This window comes from Cherax quadricarinatus, chromosome 16 (assembly GCF_038502225.1).
Source record: "Cherax quadricarinatus isolate ZL_2023a chromosome 16, ASM3850222v1, whole genome shotgun sequence".
In the NCBI taxonomy this organism is placed as follows: domain Eukaryota; kingdom Metazoa; phylum Arthropoda; class Malacostraca; order Decapoda; family Parastacidae; genus Cherax; species Cherax quadricarinatus.
In genome coordinates this window covers 9,932,502-9,956,665 of record NC_091307.1, presented here as the reverse complement: position 1 = coordinate 9,956,665, position 24,164 = coordinate 9,932,502, and the positions used below count along the sequence as shown (strand labels likewise).

The following is a 24,164-nucleotide window of genomic DNA, read 5'->3' as shown; positions in this document are numbered from 1 at the left end:
CCCTCCATCTTCCCAATACCTCTGACTCCATTTAATAACTCTCCTCTCCTATTTTTAACTGACAAATCCATTTGTTCTCTAGGCTTCCTTAACTTGTTAATCTCACTTCAAAACTTTTTCTTATTTTCAACAAAATTTGTTGATAACATCTCACCCACTCTCTCATTTGCTCTCTTTTTACATTGCTTCACCACTCTCTTAACCTCTCTCTTTTTCTCCATATACTCTTCCCTCCTTGCATCACTTCTACTTTGTAAAAACTTCTCATATGCTAACTTTTTCTCCCTTACTACTCTCTTTACATCATCATTCCACCAATCGCTCCTCTTCCCTCCCGCACCCACTTTCCTGTAACCACAAACTTCTGCTGAACACACTAACACTACATTTTTAAACCTACCCCATACCTCTTTGACCCCATTGCCTATGCTCTCATTAGCCCATCTATCCTCCAATAGCTGTTTATATCTTACCCTAACTGCCTCCTCTTTTAGTTTATAAACCTTCACCTCTCTCTTCCCTGATGGTTCTATTCTCCTTGTATCCCATCTACCCTTTACTCTCAGTGTAGCTACAACTAGAAAGTGATCTGACATATCTGTGGCCCCTCTATAAACATGTACATCCTGAAGTCTACTCAACAGTCTTTTATCTACCAATACATAATCCAACAAACTACTGTCATTTCGCCCTACATCATATCTTGTATACTTATTTATCCTCTTTTTCTTAAAATATGTATTACCTATAACTAAACCCCTTTCTATACAAAGTTCAATCAAAGGGCTCCCTTTATTATTTACACCTGGTACCCCAAACTTACCTACCACACCCTCTCTAAAAGTTTCTCCTACTTTAGCATTCAGGTCCCCTGCCACAATGGATAAATGAACATTTAAATCACTTCTACCTTTATTGAAGACTCTTGTTGGTGTATGGAAGACGGCGAGGAGGGGAGAGGGAGGAGAGGTTATCTTTACCACCATCACTACCACCCTCTACCACCATCACTACCACCCTCTACCACCATCACTACCTCCCTCTGCCACCATCACAACCACTACCACCCTCTACCACCATTAAATTTTATCATGTTTCTCACCTTTATCAAAGGGCTGGCACTCAGAACTTTCTTTGGCCCTGTGATGGCTTATTTAGCAGTCGCACTCAGTAAACAAGTACAAAAATCATATGGATTATTACAAAATGTTTTGTATGAATGCACAGGGTAATGTTCACTCGACGAGAAACAAAGCCAGAATGACTCAATGTGCGTGTCTGGGATGCTTTGTGTGGGTGTGGACAGATGGACACGTTTGGTATGGCGGACGAAAGCCAAAGCGATGAACGAAAACTGGGACAATATTTTGACGAAAAAAGTTGTCGAAAACCAAATTCGACGAAATCCAGGGCAAACGATAACCGAGGTTCCACTGTATGCTTTAAAAACTCAAAAAAAAAAAAAAAAAAAAAAATCGAAGTTAATTGGCTGGACAGGCATTATAGCACCCATCCATCTCATCTTTCCCTAATACAGCTTGCTATACTTCAACCTTAATCAACTCCTTATGTTTTTGAATATGTGGAATCATTTCCTAGATACTTGGCACATTTAGGCCACAGTTTTTTCCACCCACACAATTTATTGTCACCATGAGTTTTTCCAGAAGTGATGTATGTATGTAATGGTATCCATGTTGTTATAGCTTCTCCAGAAATTTCTAATTCTTGATTTACTATCACTAACAGTGCTTTGACTTAAGCAGAGGTCCTTCAGTAACAAACCATAATGGAGCTGTGACTTGGTTGAATCTAGGCTATTGTATTATGTCCTTGGGAAACACAACTTTGTTACGTAGAAAAGTCATAGAAAATAAGTGGATAGCGTATGGGATTATCCAGGAGCAGCAGTGCCTAGTGAATAATGTTGTCAGTGTAGTATTTCTCAACAGCTGGTTAAATGTAAGAAACATAGTTACTAAAGCATTCTTATTAGAGTTCTGTATTTTCACATAGGCTTTACTAATTTCCCCCCAAAAATAAAGCCATTCTACATAATTGGGTTTGCAAAGTTTAAATCATATTTACCATGGTTAAAAATGTTAAACAATAATGGGTGTAAAGCAGTTTAATCCATATCGAATCAGCTGTCATTAAGCAAGAATTACACATTATTTTTAAGAATGCTTCATGTATCAATAAAATTAAATATATTCTTTAGTGTAGTGTGTGCATTATATTAATTCGACCTGGCATAAGCAGGATGTCCCAGGTTGGATACAAGGTGATGGAAGTGTTGGGAGTTCATCAGGTACAAGCATGAACTCTCTGACTGTATCCATGACCAGTATGTGCTCCTCCCTACCCTCACCCTCCCAGCAAGACTCTTTTGATTTAGACACTACCTGCTCTGAGGCAATGGAGGAAAGTTGGGTAAGTACATTCACTTCAAGTTGAGAGTGCATAATAGAAATATTCAATCAAAAGAATACCTTTTTAAAGGATAATTTTTGCCTAATTCTCAGGGATGTATTAAATTTTTAGGAAAGTCTATACTCTGTATAAGCTCACATTATATTTGTGAGAAGTGCTAATGAAGGCAGAAGAATTATGGCTATGCTTGCCGATATGGCATTGTGATCCCTTCTATCTAATTATACATAGCTATAAGCATTTCAAAGTGTTCCTCAGGTACACAAACACCAGTCTGTCAAATGGCAGCTCTACATACTATGCACCAGGCCATTCCACCTCCAAAGATTGCTCTCAAACTTGCTCCCTATCGTAGCTGTGAAATTTGCACTGATCACCAGCTAGTACTGTCTGACTATGTTTTTACAATCAACAGTGTTAATCTCTAAGAAATGCTTTGAAATGTTACAAGTATTTATTGCACTAAATAACTTATAGAAGACCAAGGGGAACAAGTGCTAGTCACTGCCACTAAGTTTGAGTGCTGTAGGTTGCTATCTGTAAAACGTAGTTGAATTGCAGTTTGTGATCAATGTATATTTCATAGTTAAAGTAAACAGCAGTGGTGAAAACTCTTTTGGGGTGGCATAGCCCAGTGCGTAGCATGTTGGATGGTTTTTCTAGTCCCCAAGAAACAGTTTGTGATGGGGGTTTAAAACTGAATGCTAAATGTACAAAAGTGATAAGTATACTGAATTATTGATTTACACTCTTCCATCTTTAACCCTTAAACGGTCCAAAGAGATTGACGTTCAAATTCGTAGTGCTACAAAAGTAGATCTACTTTTTTTTACATATTTTCAAATATTAAAAAAAAAATGTAGATAAAAGTTTTTTTTACACGTTTTCAAATGTAAAACAAAAAAGAAGATCTACATTTTTTTACATACTTTAAGATGTTGAAAAAATGTATATATACATTTGGACCATTTAAGGGTTAAGAATTTCACTGTTTAACTTTATAAATTGAGAGATTTGTTATCATCTGGGATGCTTTTTTCCATTTAATTCTGTTTCTTCAGGCTTCTCATAGTTATCATTTATTAAAAATGAATAAATAAGAGCTACATATATGTACTGTATTAAGTTACTGGTACTTGTAGTTTGTATTTGGTCAGCATGTCATCACTGGTTTGCATGATGAGGCATGACAAATGTGTAAATTCCTTCTCTCTGTTTAATATAAATTTGCCTCATAAGAGCTAATTTTTTCATCAGACAAATGACATCATGTTTTGTTGAAATGAAGCCCATGAAAAGCAAGTAATTGATACGCTGCAAAAATGGTTCCCCATAGAGCATGAATCAGCCTGATAAACAGTTTAAGGCAAGATTGTCCAACTGGGGGTGCATGAAATCTCAGCAGGGAATGCATGAACACTCCCTAGAATACAATAGTAGTTTATAATTTTCATTGGTAAACTAATATTTTATTAATTCTGCTTGAACATTACATGTCAATAAGTTATGAAATATACTCTTATGAATCAAGGACAATAAATAATCAACCAAGCTCATGCTGTACCAAGTAGGCTTCTGTTTACTTAGATAGCTTATGAGTAAAATGCCAAAGCAGAAGTCTTGTTTAACAACTACTAGTACTACTACTACGACTATGACTACTTTGACTACTACGACTACCACGACCACTACGACTACTACTACAACAACTACAACTACGACTACAACTATGACTACAACTATGACTACAACTATGACTACTACTATGACTACTACTATGACTACTACTATGACTACTACTATGACTACTACTACGACTACTACTACTACTATGACTACGACTACTACTACTATGACTACGACTACTACTACTATGACTACGACTACTACTACTATGACTACGACTACTACTACTACTACTATGACTACTACTACTGCCTTGACTACGACTACTACTACTATGACTACTACTATGACTACTACCATGACTACTACCATGACTACTACTATGACTACTACTATGACTACTACTATGACTACTACTACTATGACTATGACTACTATTACTATGACTACTACTACTACTATTACTACGACTACGACTACTACTACTATTACTACTACTACTATTACTACTATTACTACTACTACTATTACTACTACTATTACTACTACTACGACGACGACTACTACTACTATGACTACTACTATGACTACTACTATGACTACTACTATGACTACTACTACTACTACGACTACTACTATGACTACTACTACGACTACTACTACGACTACTACTACTACTACTACTACTACTACTACTACGACTACTACGACTACTAGTACTACTACTATGACTTCTACTACGACTACTACTATACTACTACTATGACTACTACTACTATACTACTACTATGACTACTACTACTACTACTATGACTACTACTACTACTACTAGGACTACTACTACTATGACTACTACTACAGAAATTTGGTTCGGGGGTGCACAAGTTAAAGGTTAGAGAATCCTGGTTTAAGAGTTAGTGAATTTTTTTTGTTTATATTAACTTTTCCCCCCTCTTTCTCTCCCTCCCTCTATTCCTCCCACTCCCCCCTTCCCTCTCCTGCAATCTCTCCTTCCCTTCCTCCATCCCTCCCATTCTCCTCTTCCCTTTCCCTCCCTCCCCCTCTCCTGTTCCCTCTCCCTCCTCTCTCTCCTCTTCCCTCTCCCTCCTTTCCTGTCCTCTCTCTCTCTTTCACCCTCCCTCCCTATCCCTCCCTTTCTTGCAGTGCATTATGCTAGATGCCAGTATAGTGATGCCAAGACATCAGTTTCAACTGTAAGTTGGTTTCCACTTTGTACACAAATAACCCTCACATAAAGAGAGGAGCTTAAGATGACGTTTCCATCTGACTTGGACCATTTACAAAGTCACACTACCAGTGTGACTTTGTAAATGGTCAGACTGAAAGGTTGTAGTAAGCTCCTTTCTCTATATTTGGGTTATTTATGTATTGTTCCAGTCACGGTATTAATAATAATAATAATAATGATATAATAATATCTTCATTTACTACAAGTACATGTACATGGTATACAGGCCTAGCTGACATTAGTGACATATTACTATATAGAAAGCCCCTTGTTATGCTGAGCATTTCGGGCAAATTAGGTCAGTGTCCCAGGATCCGACCCACACTAGTCGACTAACACCCAGGTACCCATTTACTGATGGGTGAACACAGACAACAGGTGTAAAGAAACACTCCCAATGTTTCTACCCTGGATGGGAATCGAACCCAGACCCTCGCCATGTGAAGTGAGAGCTTTAGCCACCAGGCCACCAGAGCCTCTTTGTTCTTTCCACTTTGTTGTTTTCCTTATGTTCGAGTGATGAGATAATCTTATGTAAGAAAAAACATTTGGTTAGTAGACCTTTTTTTTCACACTGATGAAGCTTTGTGGTTTATGTGACCTCAGTCCCCTCAAGGGACATTCCTTGATGCTGGTGAGGGGCTCTTAATTTAGGGAATTGGATCCATGCTCCGAGTCCCTGAATTGAGTCTGAATACCTTCCACCCCCCCCCCCCCCACATGCGCTGTATAATCCTACGGGTTTAGTGCTTCCCCATGATTATAATAATAATAGTAATGTGACCTCATTACAGCTACCAGTACTTTAATACTGTACAGTACCACCCCATCTAGAAGTTGGTTTCCTCTTTATTTTATGGTTTCCTTATATTTGACTGTTAAGCTGTAATTTTATATAAGAAAATGTTAGAGTGGAAAGAACTATATTTTGAGGAGGGGGCCAAGAAGAGGTTAAGATATTTTCCTATACTGCCAGGTTATATTGGTCTCATTCTTTGTAAAATCACTCTTTACTCTGTTTTCAGGAATGCTTTCCCTGCGATGATTGAGAGATTGATGAAATGTGTGTTCATGTATGCCAGGATCTAGCTTGTGCAATGGGTATGGTAATGCTTTATCTTGATACATTATTATGTTCAGCGGTGCTATACTCACTTATGTTTATGGGGCTGAATCTAGACTATCTTCAGCATTTCAATTGGTTTCTTCCAGCATTCCATTCAGAGAGATGTGCCAGTCTCTCTTCAGAGATGTGAAGACTTGGATACTGCCATTGAAATAGAACACATCCCAAAGGTAGTTTCATATCTTGGCTTATTTCTTTGTAATTATCGTTTATGGCTGATGTCTTTTGTCATTTATGATGCTTAGTTTTGTGTAATTATTTTGTTAGTGGCATGGCATAAAACACACAGCAGTTTGTGTGCTTGATATGCAATGTATGTGGGAGCTTTAGTCTCAGGACATGACACACATCAACATTCTCCGTAAAATCTAATTTATATGGTCATTGAATTCATGCAACTGAAAGTAAAACATGCGTGTTGAACTTAGACTTTAACTGCAGCTCTTTTAGAAATACTGCTGTGTGTTGTTTTGTGGGTAATTCTTGATTAATAGTGAGTTTATCTTTACCTGCTCTTAGGATCTAACAGTTTGACTGTCTGTCTTGAGACTTAAGTGCCAGTGGATTAACCCATAAACGGTCCAAACGTATATATACGTTTTTTCAACATTTGAAAGTATGTAAAAAAAGTAATCATCTTTTTTTTTTTTTTACATTTGAAAACATGTAAAAAACTTTTATCTACTTTTTTTTTGTTGTTGTTGTATTTGAATATATGTAAAAAAAAAAGTAGATCTACTTTTGGAGCACTACACATGTGAGCATAGATCTGCTTGGACAGTTTAAGGGTTAATGATACAGTGGACCCTCAGTTATCAGCCGTAATCCGTTCCAGAAGGTTGGCCTAAAACCGAAATGGCTGAAAACCGAAATAATATTTCCCATAAAACTTAATGTAAATCCAATTAATCCGTTTCAGACACCCAAAAATATAAAAAAATACATTTTTCTAAAGATTAATATAGTTTTACATACACAAAACAATGATAACTAAATAAGATGACTAATGAAATGGATAAATGAACATTTAAGTAAATTTTACCTCTATTGAAGAATCTTGTTGGCGTATGCAAAACGGCGAGGAGCAGAGAGAGGAGGCGAGTTTATTGTTTGGAGACAGGACAAAATGCTTAAATATGACGCTATTATCAACTCCACTGATTATTTATCCATTACAATTCATCTGATATGACGTAATAAACAATATTAATAACATAGAAACATGATATATACTCTAGAATGAATAACATATGTCATTATATATGTGAGGACTGGTGGTGGTCTTGGGTTTATAAGGGCCACTGGCAGCATAAGCCGTACATATAGTGGTGGTGGTGGCGACTCTGCTACTACCACTATTCACACTGAAACAATGTACGTAATTTATAAATAAGAAATATTTACACTAATATATAAATAAGAAATATTTACACTCTATAAATAGGTTGGTAGACAGCAACCACCCAGGGAGGTACTACCGTCCTGCCAAGTGAGTGTGAAACGAAAGCCTGTAATTGTTTTACATAATGGTAGGATTGATGGACCTTTTGTCTGTCTCATAAATATGCAAGATTACAGGTACATCTTACTACTTCCACTTACACTTTGGTCACACTACACATACATGTACATGTTTATTTATACACACTCATCTGAGTTTTCTTTGATTTTATCTTAATAGTTCTTGGTCTTATTACTTTTCCTTTTATGTCCATGGGGAAGTGGAATAAGAATCTTTCCTCCGTAAGCCATGCGTGTTGTAAAATTATTTTTTATTATTATCACACTGGCCGATTCCCACCAAGGCAGGGTGGCCCAAAAAAGAAAAACTTTCACCATCATTCACTCCATCACTGTCTTGCCAGAAGGGTGCTTTACACTACAGTTTTTAAACTGCAACATTAACACCCCTCCTTCAGAGTGCAGGCACTGTACTTCCCATCTCCAGGACTCAAGTCCGGCCTGCCGGTTTCCCTGAACCCCTTCATAAATGTTACTTTGCTCACACTCCAACAGCACGTCAAGTATTAAAAACCATTTGTCTCCATTCACTCCTATCAAACACGCTCACGCATGCCTCCTGGAAGTCCAAGCCCCTTGCACACAAAACCTCCTTTACCCCCTCTCTCCAACCTTTCCTAGGCCGACCCCTACCCCGCCTTCCTTCCACTACAGACTGATACACTCTTGAAGTCATTCTGTTTCGCTCCATTCTCTCTACATGTCCAAACCACCTCAACAACCCTTCCTCAGCCCTCTGGACAACAGTTTTGGTAATCCCGCACCTCCTCCTAACTTCCAAACTACGAATTCTCTGCATTATATTCACACCACACATTGCTCTCAGACACGACATCTCCACTGCCTCCAGCCTTCTCCTCGCTGCAACATTCATCACCCATGCTTCACACCCATATAAGAGCGTTGGTAAAACTATACTCTCATACATTCCCCTCTTTGCCTCCAAGGACAAAGTTCTTTGTCTCCACAGACTCCTAAGTGCACCACTCACTCTTTTCCCCTCATCAATTCTATGATTCACCTCATCTTTCATAGACCCATCCGCTGACACGTCCACTCCCAAATATCTGAATACATTCACCTCCTCCATACTCTCTCCCTCCAATCTGATATTCAATCTTTCATCACCTAATCTTTTTGTTATCCTCATAACCTTACTCTTTCCTGTATTCACCTTTAATTTTCTTCTTTTGCACACCCTACCAAATTCATCCACCAATCTCTGCAACTTCTCTTCAGAATCTCCCAAGAGCACAGTGTCATCAGCAAAGATTAGCTGTGACAACTCCCACTTTGTGTGTGATTCTTTATCTTTTAACTCCACACCTCTTGCCAAGACCCTCGCATTTACTTCTCTTACAACCCCATCTATAAATATATTAAACAACCACGGTGACATCACACATCCTTGTCTAAGGCCTACTTTTACTGGGAAAAAATTTCCCTCTTTCCTACATACTCTAACTTGAGCCTCACTATCCTCGTAAAAACTCTTCACTGCTTTCAGTAACCTACCTCCTACACCATACACTTGCAACATCTGCCACATTGCCCCCCTATCCACCCTGTCATACGCCTTTTCCAAATCCATAAATGCCACAAAGACCTCTTTAGCCTTATCTAAATACTGTTCACTTATATGTTTCACTGTAAACACCTGGTCCACACACCCCCTACCTTTCGTAAAGCCTCCTTGTTCATCTGCTATCCTATTCTCCGTCTTACTTTTAATTCTTTCAATAATAACTCTACCATACACTTTACCAGGTATACTCGGCAGACTTATCCCCCTATAATTTTTGCACTCTCTTTTATCCCCTTTGCCTTTATACAAAGGAACTATGCATGCTCTCTGCCAATCCCTAGGTACCTTACCCTCTTCCATACATTTATTAAATAATTGCACCAACCACTCCAAAACTATATCCCCACCTGCTTTTAACATTCCTATCTTTATCCCATCAATCCCGGCTGCCTTACCCCCTTTCATTTTACCTACTGCCTCACGAACTTCCCCCACACTCACAACTGGCTCTTCCTCACTCCTACAAGATGTTATTCCTCCTTGTCCTATACACGAAATCACAGCTTCCCTATCTTCATCAACATTTAACAATTCCTCAAAATATTCCCTCCATCTTCCCAATACCTCTAACTCTCTATTTAATAACTCTCCTCTCCTATTTTTAACTGACAAATCCATTTGTTCTCTAGGCTTTCTTAACTTGTTAATCTCACTCCAAAACTTTTTCTTATTTTCAACAAAATTTGTTGATAACATCTCACCCACTCTCTCATTTGCTCTCTTTTTACATTGCTTCACCACTCTCTTAACCTCTCTCTTTTTCTCCATATACTCTTCCCTCCTTGCATCACTTCTACTTTGTAAAAACTTCTCATATGCTAACTTTTTCTCCCTTACTACTCTCTTTACATCATCATTCCACCAATCGCTCCTCTTCCCTCCTGCACCCACTTTCCTGTAACCACAAACTTCTGCTGAACACTCTAACACTACATTTTTAAACCTACCCCATACCTCTTCGACCCCATTGCCTATGCTCTCATTAGCCCATCTATCCTCCAATAGCTGTTTATATCTTACCCTAACTGCCTCCTCTTTTAGTTTATAAACCTTCACCTCTCTCTTCCCTGATACTTCTATTCTCCTTGTATCCCATCTACCTTTTACTCTCAGTGTAGCTACAACTAGAAAGTGATCTGATATATCTGTGGCCCCTCTATAAACATGTACATCCTGAAGTCTACTCAACAGTCTTTTATCTACCAATACATAATCCAACAAACTACTGTCATTTCGCCCTACATCATATCTTGTATACTTATTTATCCTCTTTTTCTCAAAATATGTATTACCTATAACTAAACCCCTTTCTATACAAAGTTCAATCAAAGGGCTCCCATTATCATTTACACCTGGCACCCCAAACTTACCTACCACACCCTCTCTAAAAGTTTCTCCTAAAAGTCAACTAAAATGCCGGGAACAATGGGCTAGTAACCCCTTTTCCTGTAATAATTATTAAAAACAATAAGAAGAAGAAAACTGTCAAAGTGGGAGGTCTGAATGTGCGTGGATGTTGTGCATATGATAAGAAAGAGATGATTGTGGATGTTATGAATGAGAAGAAGCTGGATGTCCTGGCTTTAAGTGAAACAAAGCTGAAGTTGGTAGGGGAGTTTCAGTGGAGACGAATAAATGGGATTAGGTCAGGGGTTTCAAATAGAGTTAGAGCTAAAGTAGGAGTAGCAATAATGTTGAAGGATAAGTTATGGCAGGAAAAGAGGGACTATAAATGTATTAATTCAAGGATTATATGGAGTAAAATAAAGGTTGGATGTGAAAAGTGGTTTATAGTAAGCGTATATGCACCTGGAGAAGAGAAAAGTGAAGAGGAGAGAGAGAGAGATTTTAGGAAATGTTGAGTGAATGCTTGGGGAGTTTTGAACCAAGTGTGAGAGTAATGGTGGTTGGGGATTTCAATGCTAAACTGGGCAAAATGTTGTGGATGGAGTAGTAGGTAAATTTGGGGTGCCAGGGGTAAATGAAAATAGGGAGCCTTTAATTGAGCTATGTGTAGAAAGAGGTTTGGTAATAAGTAATACATATTTTATGAAGAAGAGGATAAATATACTAGGTATAATATAGCTCATAATGAGAGTAGTTTGTTAGATTATGTATTGGCGGATAAAAGGTTGATGGGTAGGCTCCAGGATGTATACGTTTATAGAGGGGCAACTGACATATTGGATCATTATTTAGTTGTAGCTACAATTAGAGTAAGAGGTAGATGGGAAAAGAGGAAAATGGCAACAACAAGTAAGAGGGAGGTGAAAGTGTATAAACTAAGGGAGGAGGAAGTTCGGGTGAGATATAAGCAACTATTGGCAGAAAGGTGGACTGATGCAAGTATGAGTAGTGGGGAGGTTGAAGAGGGTTGGAATAGTTTTAAAAATGCAGTATTAGAATGTGGAGCAGAAGTTTGTGGTTATAGGAGGGTGGGTGCATAAGAAAAGTTGAGTGATTGTTGGAATGATGAAGTAAAGGGCATGATAAAAGAGAAAAAGTTAGCTTATGAGAGGTTTTTACAAAGCAGAAGTGTTATAAGAAGAGTAGAGTATATGGAGAGTAAAAGAAAGGTGAAGAGAGTGGTGAGAGAGTGCAAAAGGAGAGCAGATGATAGAGTGGGAGAGGCACTGTCAAGAAATTTTAATGAAAATAAGAAAAAAATTTGGAGTTAAACAAGTTAAGAAAGCCTAGGGAACATTTGGATATGTCAGTTGAAAACAGATTAGGGGAGTTAGTAGATGGGGAGATGGAGGTTTTGGGTAGATGGCGAGAATATTTTGAGGAACTTTTAAATGTCAATGAAGAAAGGGAGGCGGTAATTTCATGCACTGGCCAGGGAGGTATACCATCTTTTAGGAGTGAAGAAAAACAGGATGTGAGTGTGGGGGAGGTGCGTGAGGCATTACGTAGAATGAAAGGGGGTAATGCAGCTGGAACTGATGGGATCATGACAGAAATGTTAAAAGCAGTGGGGGATATAGTGTTGGAGTGGTTGATATTTTTGTTTAATAAATGTATGAAAGAGGGAAGGTACCTACGGATTGGTGGAGAGCATGTATAGTCCCTTTATATAAAGGGAAGGGGGACAAGAGAGATTGTAAAAATTATAGAGGAATAAGTTTACTGAGTATACCAGGAAAAGTGTACAGTAGGGTTTTAATTGAAATAATTAGAGGCAAGACAGAATGTAGGATTGCGGATGAGCAAGGTTGTTTTAGAGTGGGTAGGGGATGTGTAGATCAAGTGTTTACATGGAAGGATATATGTGAACAGTATTTAGATGAAGGTAGGGAAGTTTTTATTGCATTTATGGATTTAGAAAAGGCATATGATAGAGTGGATAGGGGAGCAATGCGGCAGATGTTGCAAGTACAGTGGAACCTCAAATATCGAACTTTCTTCAGCCCAGAAGGCTGTCCAAGTGCCGTTACCGAATGAATTTATTCCCATCAGGAATAATGTAAATTAGATTAGTCTATTTCAAACCCTCAAAAATACACTTATAAAAGCACTTACAAAAATACACTTACATAATTGGTTGAGTTGGGAGCAGTTCGATTTTTGAGGTTCCACTGTATGTGGAATAGGTGGTAAGTAACTAAATGCTGTAAAAAGTTTTTATGAGGATAGTGTGGCTCAGGTTAGGGTGTGTAGAAGAGAGGGAGACTACTTCCCGGTAAAAGTAGGTCTTAGACAGGAATGTGTAATGTCACCATGGTTGTTTAATATATTTATAGATGGGATTGTAAAAGAAGTAAATGCTAGGGTGTTCGGGAAAGGGGTGGGATTAAATTATGGGGAATCAAATAGGAAATGGGAATTGACACAGTTGCTTTTTGCTGATGATACTGTGCTCATGAGAGATTCTAAAGAAAAATTGCAAAGGTTAGCGGACGAGTTTGGGAATGTGTGTAAAGGTAGAAAGTTGAAAGTGAACATAGAAAAGAGTAAGGTGATGAGGGTATCAAATGATTTAGATAAAGAAAAATTGGATATCAAATTGGAGAGGAGGAGTTTGTAAGAAGTGAATGTTTTCAGATATTTGGGAGTTGACGTGTCAGTGGCTGGATTTATGAAGGATGAGGTTAATCATAGAATTGATGAGGGAAAAAAGGTGAGTGGTGTGTTGAAGTATATGTGGAGACAAAAAACATTATCTATGGAGGCAAAGAAGGGAATGTATGAAAGTACAGTAGTACCAACACACTTATATGGGTGTGAAGCTTGGGTTGTGAATGCAGCAGCGAGGTGGTGGTTGGAGGCAGTGGAGATGTCCTGTCTAAGGGCAATGTGTGGTGTAAATATTAAGCAGAAAATTCTGAGTGTGGAAATTAGGAGAAGGTGTGGAGTTAATAAAAGTATTAGTCAGAGGGCTGAAGAGGGGTTGTTGAGGTGGTTTGGTCATTTAGAGAGAATGGATCAAAGTAGAATGACGTGGAGAGCATCTAAATCTGTCGGGAAAGGAAGTTGGGGTAGGGGTCGTCCTCGAAAAGGTTGGAAGGAAGGGGTAAGGGAGGTTTTGTGGGCGATGGGCTTGGACTTCCAGCAGGCGTGCATGAGCGTGTTTGATAGGAGTGAATGGAGACGAATGGTATTTGAGACCTGACGATCTGTTGGAGTGTGAGCAGGGTAATATTTAGTGAAGGGATTCAGGGGAACCGGTTATTTTTATATAGCCCATCTTGAGTCCTGGAAATGGGAAGTACAATGCCTTCACTCTAAAGGAGGGGTTCGGGATATTGGCAGTTTTGGAGGGATATGTTGTGTATCTATATATGTATATTCTTCTAAGCTGTTGTGTTCTTAGCACCTCTGCAAAAACAGTGATTATGTGTGAGTGAGGTGAAAGAGTTGAATGATGAAAGTATTTTCTTTTTGGGGATTTTCTTTCTTGTTGGGTCACCCTGCCTCGGTGGGAGACAGCCGACTTGTTAAAAAAAAAAAAAAAAAAAATATTTACGCTTTATAAATAAGAAATATTTACTCTTACTGTACCTTGGAGGAGATGCTGGCATTGGTTTAGGGTAGTGGAAGATAGGCAGGGTGGTGCATATTGTCAGTGGCTCTATGTACCTCCAACAACATTGGAGGAATCAGTTTCGTGTCCTTTTTCTATCGCTTAATCACTTAACTTACTTACTACACTTTATTGCTTGCTGGCACTATAGCCTTTATCGACATATCGTAGAATCACTGAATCACTGAAGAAGGCACATTCTCCCCTCTCTCTTCGTCCTTCACTTTTGTACTTTGCTATGGGTGGACGCGTCTAATAAGACCAATAACCGGGATAAAATTTCGAGCAAAAAACGGGCAATAACCGAATTGGCCGATATTTGGAAGAGCTGATAATAGAGGGTCCACTGTATATATTTTGCCACTGAGTTTTTTTTTTTTTTAATGGGTTAGTTGGTGTTTCTTCTTTAAACAAACCAGCTGTATCCCATCAAGGCAGGGTGGCCCAGAAAGAAAAACAAAGTTTCTCTTTTTAACTTTAGTAATGTATATGGAAGAAGGGGTTACTAGCCTCTTGCTCCCAGCATTTTAGTCACCGCTTACGACACGCATGGCTTATGGAGAAAGAATTGTGTTTCACTTTCCCATGGATATAAGAAGAAATAAAGAAGAACAAGAACTAGTAAGAAAATGGAAGAAAACCCAGAGGGTTGTGTATTTACAGCCTCTCCTCACTTAACGATGGAGTTGTATTCCTAAGACCACGTCGGTAAACGAATTCGTCACTAAGCAAGGAGCATACCATAATGGTAGTGGGTTTGTGTTCGCCATCTTTGATATTGCTGTAACCCTTTGACTTTCGGTTGTATATATACATCTTACAAGCCACCATGTTTGACGTATTTATACACACAAATTCGAGCAGCTTCAAATCAAGTGGGAGAAAGCTGGTAGGCCTACATGAGAGAGAACGGGTCTGAGTGGTGGGTGTACACCGTGAAAAAAAATCGGGGACTCGGTGGTGCATTATGGGAACGCCATCTTGGTAGTCCATTTTCACCATTCCTCGCGGTAAGAAGTACCTCACTCCTCAGCAGATTGGAGGTCTTTTGTTCCCAAGTGATGGCTCTAACAGTGATGGAAGTGCCAGTGAAAGTGAATTTCATGGTTTTGGAGTGGGTGTGACCGAAAGCAGTGCCCAGGATAACGTAATTAGTGATGAAAATCCAGACCCACAACCATCCACATCTGGTGCTGGGCCGTCTCATTCAAGTTCATCTGTACCAGGATGAAAGAGGAAACAATTTGCCTGTGTACAAGACTCAGATGTGAGCAGTGAAAGTGATAGTGATAGTGATTTCAAAGCTATTGAAAGCAGTTCTAGTTGCGACAGTGAGGGTGAATATTCTCCAGTGAAGCGGCAGTATATACGGCATAACATGCGTTCTGGTAGTGTGTCATATGTATTTCCAAGGGGAAGGAATAAATCTCGGAGTACATCCTGTGGCCTTACACCATGAACTGATAGTGAAGATGACAATATTGTTACAATGGGTATGAATGATGTGAGTGAGGCAGCAGATGGTGGTGGTGATAGTGGTGGTTGCACCAGCAGCGGGCCAAGCTACTACCAGTGCTGCTAACTCAGCACAACCACAACCATCCTCAACCAACCCCACACTCCCACAACATCCACAACCACAACCTGCACAACCACAACCACAACCACCTTTCAATATCCAGAATACACCAGCAGACTGCATTTGGGATTGGCAGTAAGGTGACAATTTTTTTCCCAATCCACACGACTTTGATGAAACACAAAGTGGAATATGGCCATCATATACACTTGGGAACAATGCTACTGAACTGGAATGCTCTCAGTTATTCTTCAGTGAACCCCTGATGGACATTATTGTCAGGGAAAGCAATACGTACTTTGAGTACTCCATGGCAAACAATTCTTTCACCAAGATCACGCCTACACCAGTGGAAGGACACAACTGTGGTAGAGATGTATCTCTTCTTTGCCACAATAATGCTTATGCCACATGTGTATAAACACAATGTCAACACATACTTGTCGACAGTTTGCCTGATTTCAACCCCAGCTTTTGGTGACATTATACCAGTGAATAGATTTGTGCTACTGTTACATATGCTACACTTTTCAGACAGAACCAGGCCTGACAGAAGCAACAGGTTATATAAGATCAGAAATGTGTTTATGTACCTGAAACAAAAGTGCAGTATGTATTTTTATCTCTTCAGGAAGCTTGTTGTTGATGAGTCTTTGATTTTGTTCAACGGCAGACTCTCATTCAAGCAGTATATACCAAGCAAGAGGAAACGCTTTGGTATAAAGTTATTTGTTATGTGTGATTGCAGAAGTGGTCTGGTTTTGGATATAATTGTGTACACTGGCAGTAAAACATTGCAAGATACCACGAAGTTACTGGGTATCTCTGGTGATGTGGTTAGAACAATGATGGAACCATATCTTGGTAACGGGCATATTTTATGTACTGACAACTGGTACACAAGCCCTTTACTCAGTGATTTCTTGTGAGTGAACATGACAGTTGTGTGTGGCACAGTGCGTGGAAATCATAAACATATGCTCAGGTTCGACACTGGCACTCGTAGAGGTGATGTTCAGGTGCTTGCTGCCAATGACATCATGGCATTTCGGTGGCATGACAAATGTGATGTCGTACTGTTGACATCAGTTCACCAACGCGAAATGGTAGACAGTGGCAAACAGAATAGAGACCAATGAACCCATTGTAAAACCTGCAGCTGTGATGGATTACAACCTCAATATGCGGTTAGTGAACAAATGTGACATATAGATTGGGTTTGCTGATTGTGTTCGCAAGAGTTATAAGTGGTACATAAAACTCTTTTTCCATCTTCTTGACATTTCCATGCTGAATGCTTATAATATGTACAAGTTGAAGACCAACAACAAACCCAAATATGGTGAATTTTGTTTGTCAGTTATCAAACAAATAATATTCAAGTACCAAGGAACAACACTTGCAATAGACCAGCGCCCACAAAATTATCAACTCATGCTCTCTCGTCTGAGGCCTGGTGATCACTACCCCATACCACTGCCTGCTACTGCTTTCAAGAAAAATGCTCAGAAGAGGTGTTATGTCTGTGCACATACCACAAAATGACCACAGAAACACAGAGGCACTTGTTTTATGTGTGAGGAGTGTAAAACACCATTGTGCACACACCCATGTTTCAAAGAATTCCACAAGCTGCAGCAGTTCTAGAAAAGTGTCCAGTGATTGTACATATGTATATATATTATAGAACAATTGTAATAAAAAAATTTTTATATTGTTTGTGTAAACAAGTTTTGTAAACAATATGATGATACTTGTGTTTTTGCTATAATTGTGTTACATTCAACGAATGTATATATGAACATTGCACCATACTTTGGTCTCACAGGCCACATAAGTTATGTGAAAAAATAAAATAGTGAAAAAAACAAGAAACCTGTGAATACAAGTAAACCAAACTTTACCAGGTGAGCAGCAGTCGCCGTTGTTGCTATACACTGCTCATTTTCTGCCAACTTCACGCCTCCATATCTCGGTAAGTACTGATGGCAAAAAGAAAATTTTTTTTGGACTAAAACAATCGGAAAAATAATCTTAACATTTTCATAAGATTTTTTTTTTTTTTTTTTTTTTTTTTTTTGACACCAGGAGACACTTCAGGATTAGAGGTTTCGACAGTCAAGGGGTTAATGTCACCTTTGCACCATTTATAACATTTTTAGTATATTTTTAAATGTTTATACAGTAGTGTAGTGTGTTGTAATAAACAGAATAGAGAAAATCAACTGTAACATACATTATTTAGGTATGCATATTGGTCAGAGAGCCCATCGTAAGTCTGAGTTGTTGGTAAACGAGTATGTCGCTAAGTGAGGAAAGGCTGTATATGCTTGTACATGCATGTGTAGTGTGATTTAAGTGTAAGTAGAAGTAGCAAGAGACAGAAAATGACACAGCAATCCTACCATCATGTAAAATAATTACAGATTTCCATTTTACACTCGGCAGGACAGTTGTACCTTCCTGGGCGGTTGCTGTCTACGAACCTACTACCTAGGAATTTTTTTTTTTTCAATAGCCAGCCATCTCCCACTGAGTCAGGGTGACCCAAAGAGAAAGAAAATGCCCAAAAAGAAAATACTTTCATCATCATTCAACACTTTCGCCTCACTCTCACACAATTACTATCTTTGCAGAGGTGCCCAGATACAACAGTTTAGAAGCATATACAAAGATATATAACATACCCCTCCAAACTGAAGAAGGTAGTAGGTTGGTAGACAGCAACCATTCAGAGAGGTACTACTGTCCTAACAAGTGAGTGTAAAAAGGAAACCTGTACATGTATTTGTTTTACATGATGGTAGGATTGTGGGTGTCTTTTTTCTGTCTCATAAACATGCAAGATTTCAGGTACGTCTTGCTACTTCTACTTACACTTAGGTCACGCTACACATACATATACATATTTATGTATGCACACTCATCTGAGTTTTCTTTAATTTTATCTTAATAGTTCTTTTTCTTATTGCTTTTCCTGTCATATCAATGGGAAAGTGGAATAATAATCTTTCCTCCGTAAGCCATGCGTGTTGTAAAAGTCAACTAAAATGCTGGGAACAATGGGCTAGTAACCCCTTTTCCCATATAGCCTACTATAAAGAAAAGGAAGAATTTTTTTTTTTTTTTTCTCAACAAGTCGGCCGTCTCCCACCGAAGCAGGGTGACCCAAAAAAGAAAGAAAATCCCCAAAAAGAAAATACTTTCATCATCATTCAACACTTTCACCACACTCACACATTATCACTGTTTTTGCAGAGGTACTCAGAATACAACAGTTTAGAAGCATACACATATAAAGATACACAACATATCCCTCCAAACTGCCAATATCCCAAACCCCTCCTTTAAAGTGCAGGCATTGTACTTCCCATTTCCAGGACTCAAGTCCGACTATATGAAAATAACCGGTTTCCCTGAATCCCTTCACTAAATATTACCCTGCTCACACTTCAACAGATCGTCAGGTCCCAAGTATCATTCGTCTCCATTCACTCCTATCTAACACGCTCATGCACGCTTGCTGGAAGTCCAAGCCCCTAGCCCACAAAACCTCCTTTACCCCCTCTTTCCAACCTTTTCGAGGACGACCCCTACCCCTCCTTCCTTCCCCTATAGATTTATATGCTTTCCATGTCATTCTACTTTGATCCATTCTCTCTAAATGACCAAACCACCTCAACAACCCCTCTTCTGCCCTCTGACTAATGCTTTTATTAACTCCACACCTAATTTCCACACTCTGAATTTTCTGCATAATATTTACACCAAACATTGCCCTTAGACAGGACATCTCCACTGCCTCCAACCGTCTCCTCGCTGCTGCATTTACCACCCAAGCTTCACACCCATATAAGAGTGTTGGTACTACTATACTTTCATACATTCCCTTCTTTGCCTCCATAGATAAAGTTTTTTGACTCCACATATACCTCAACGCACCACTCACCTTTTTTCCCTCATCAATTCTATGATTAACCTCATTATGCATAAATCCATCCGCCGACACGTCAACTCCCAAATATCTGAAAGCATTCACTTCTTCCATACACCTCCTCCCCAATTTGATATCCAATTTTTCTTTATCTAAATCATTTGATACCCTCATCACCTTACTCTTTTCTATGTTCACTTTCAACTTTCTACCTTTACACACATTCTCAAACTCATCCACTAACCTTTGCAATTTTTCTTTAGAATCTCCCATAAGCACAGTATCATCAGCAAAAAGTAACTGTGTCAGTTCCCATTTTGAATTTGATTCCCCATAATTTAATCCCACCCCTCTCCCGAACACCCTAGCATTCACTTCTTTTACAACCCCATCTATAAATATATTAAACAACCATGGTGACATTACACATCCCTGTCTAAGACCTACTTTTACTGGGAAGTATTCTCCCTCTCTTCTACACACCCTAACCTGAGCCTCACTATCCTCATAAAAGCTCTTTACAGCATTTAGTAACTTACCACCTATTCCATATACTTGCAACATCTGCCACATTGCTCCTCTATCCACTCTATCATATGCCTTTTCTAAATCCATAAATGCAATAAAAACTTCCCTACCTTTATCTAAATACTGTTCACATATATGCTTCAATGTAAACACTTGATCTACACATCCCCTACCCACTCTGAAGCCTCCCTGCTCATCCGCAATCCTATATTCTGTCTTACCTCTAATTCTTTCAATTATAACCCTACCGTATACTTTTCCTGGTATACTCAGTAAACTTATTCCTCTATAATTTTTACAATCTCTTTTGTCCCCTTTCCCTTTATATAAAGGGACTATACATGCTCTCTGCCAATCCCTAGGTACCTTCCCCTCTTTCATACATTTATTAAACAAAAGTACCAACCACTCCAACACTATATCCCCCCCTGCTTTTAACATTTCTGTCATGATCCCATCAGTTCCAGCTGCTTTACCCCCTTTCATTCTACGTAATGCCTCACGTACCTCCACCACACTTACATTCTGCTCTTCTTCACTCCTAAAAGATGGTATACCTCCCTGGCCAGTGCATGAAATTACCGCCTCCCTTTCTTCCTCAACATTTAAAAGTTCCTCAAAATATTCTCGCCATCTACCTAATACCTCCCTCTCCCCATCTACTAACTCCCCTACTCTGTTTTTAACTGACAAATCCATACTTTCCCTAGGCTTTCTTAACTTTTTTAACTCACTCCAAAAATTTTTCTTATTTTCATTAAAATTTCTTGACAGTGCCTCTCCCACTCTTTCATCTGCTCTCCTTTTGCACTCTCTCACCACTCTCTTCACCTTTCTTTTACTCTCCATATACTCTGCTCTTCTTATAACACTTCTGCTTTGTAAAAACCTCTCGTAAGCTACCTTTTTCTCTTTTATCACACCCTTTACTTCATCATTCCACCAATCACTCCTCTTTCCTCCTGCCCCCACCCTCCTATAACCACAAACTTCTGCCCCACATTCTAATATTGCATTTTTAAAACTATTCTAATCCTCTTTACCCCCCCTACTAATCTTTGCACTAGCCCACCTTTCTGCCAATAGTCGCTTATATCTCGCCCGAACTTCCTCCTCCCTTAGTTTATACACTTTCACCTCCCTCTTACTTGTTGTTGCCACCTTCCTCTTTTCCCATCTACCTCTTACTCTAACTGTAGCTACAACTAAATAATGATCCGATATATCAGTTGCCCCTCTATAAACATGTATATCCTGGAGCCTACCCATCAACCTTTTATCCACCAATACATAATCTAACAAACTACTTTCATTACGTGCTACATCATACCTTGTATATTTATTTATCCTCTTTTTTCATAAAATATGTATTACTTATTACCAAATTTCTTTCTACACATAGCTCAATTAAAGGCTCCCCATTTACATTTACCCCTGGCACCCCAAATTTACCTACTACTCCCTCCATAATATTTTTACCCACTTTAGCATTGAAATCCCCAACCACCATTACTCTCACACTTGATTCAAAACTCCCCACGCATTCACTCAACATTTCCCAGAATCTCTCTCTCTCCTCTACACTTCTCTCTTCTCCAGGTGCATACACGCTTATTATAACCCACTTTTCACATCCAATCTTTATTTTACTCCACATAATCCTTGAATTTATACATTTGTAGTCCCTCTTTTCCTGCCATAGCTTATCCTTCAACATTATTGCTACTCCTTCTTTAGCTCTAACTCTATTTGAAACCTCTGACCTAATCCCATTTATTCCTCTCCATTGAAACTCTCCCACCCCCTTCAGCTTTTTGTATTTACCATGTATTATTTATGTAAGAGCCATATGCACTTAAGATTTTGTTTCAAGGAAAAGGGAATAATAAAAGTCACAAATACAGTAGCTGGAACAATTCATGACAAACTCATAAATTGGAAATGGAAACTAGAAGAAATTACAGTCTATTTTTTACCATTATAAAATTCCAGGTGATTATGAAAATGAAGGAGTTAGAAGTTAGTTTATTTGACATTATACTAAGGGAGGCAAGCATATACAGAAAGCAAGCCATAGCCAGAATTTCTGCTAAGAATGTTGTGTACAAGGGCTTATTCAATAAGATGGCATCTGTGAATAGTTGTAGCAAAGGACCAGCTACTCCAATGATTTTACTCCCTAATGTAGAAGAAAATATTACATTGTTATATTCAGCAAGACAAAATTTTTTTATTGTATAGGAGTCAGTCAAGAGTACATAAAGATAACTTTTAACCAAAGACTATGAACTCTAACTGCTTCCCTCCTTTGTTTTGATCTTATCAAATATGTCTGTGTAATTTGCCCTCTCTGATATTAAAAAAGGCTTTTTCCTGTTATGTTATAGATCATTGTCTTCTTATTAATTGGTACTCTTCCAAAATTCTTTGTTCTTTGAACCTTCACAGGTGCTGTGTTCCTGAATTGGCTGTTATGTGCAACATTCCTAACATGAATCTTAGATCTGGTTTTGTTTCTGTAGTTGCTTGTCTTTCCCAGTTATATTTATTTATATGGAGCACTTAACTTATGTGGGTCATTCAATGAAGAACTGGATGAGGCTTGATTGGTAACTACCACTTCATTTTCAAGTGCTCTAATCTTCACAATACTTTACTTGACCTGAGCGTAGCTACCGCCTCACCTTCAAGTGCCATGGCTAGACGTATGGCTTTCCTCCCTCTCCGTGATTTTTTTTTTTTTTTAGGCTCATGACTATAATGTGTTCTGGTTTTTGTTTCTAATTAGTGTTTGTTATGTAGTAGGTTGGTAGACAGCAACCACCCAGGGAGGTACTACCGTCCTGCCAAGTGAGTGTAAAACGAAAGCCTGTGATTGTTTTACATGATGGTAGGATTGCTGATGTCTTTTGTCTGTCTCATAAATATGCAAGATTACAAGTATGTCTTGCTACTTCTACTCACACTTAGGTCACACTACACATACATGTACACATTTATTTATACACACTCATCTGAGTTTTCTTTGATTTTATCTTAATAGTTCTTGGTCTTATTACTTTTCCTTTTATATCCATGGGGAAGTGGAATAAGAATCTTTCCTCCGTAAGTCATGCGTGTTGTAAAAGTCAACTAAAATGCCGGGAACAATGGGCTAGTAACCCCTTTTCCTGTAAAGATTACTAAAAAGAATAAGAAGAAGAAAATTGTCAAAGTGGGAAGTCTGAATGTGCTTGGATGTTGTGCAAATGATAAGAAAGAAATGATTGTGGATGTTATGATTGAGAAGAAACTGGATGTCCTGGCTTTAAGTGAAACAAAGCTGAAGGGGGTGGGAGAGTTTCAATGGAGAGGAATAAATGGGATTAGGTCAGAGGTTTCAAATAGAGTTAGAGCTAAAGAAGGAGTAGCAATAATGTTGAAGGATAAGCTATGGCAGGAAAAGAGGGACTATAAATGTATTAATTCAAGGATTATGTGGAGTAAAATAAAGATTGGATGTGAAAAGTGGGTTATAATAAGCGTGTATGCACCTGGAGAAGAGAGAAGTGTAGAGGAGA

General features: G+C 38.7%; 1 protein-coding gene across 1 annotated transcript in view; it reads left to right on the top strand.

Annotated features, from left to right (window-relative positions):
- Window positions 1-24,164, top strand: part of LOC128688864 (serine-rich adhesin for platelets-like) — a gene marked incomplete at its 3' end in the record, with an annotated part of 127,912 nt that overhangs the window by 87,053 nt on the left and 16,695 nt on the right. Inside the window, 2 exon segments of the mRNA XM_053776877.2 lie at window positions 2,263-2,433; window positions 6,521-6,604. Coding sequence (XP_053632852.2) covers window positions 2,263-2,433; window positions 6,521-6,604 — 255 coding nt within the window.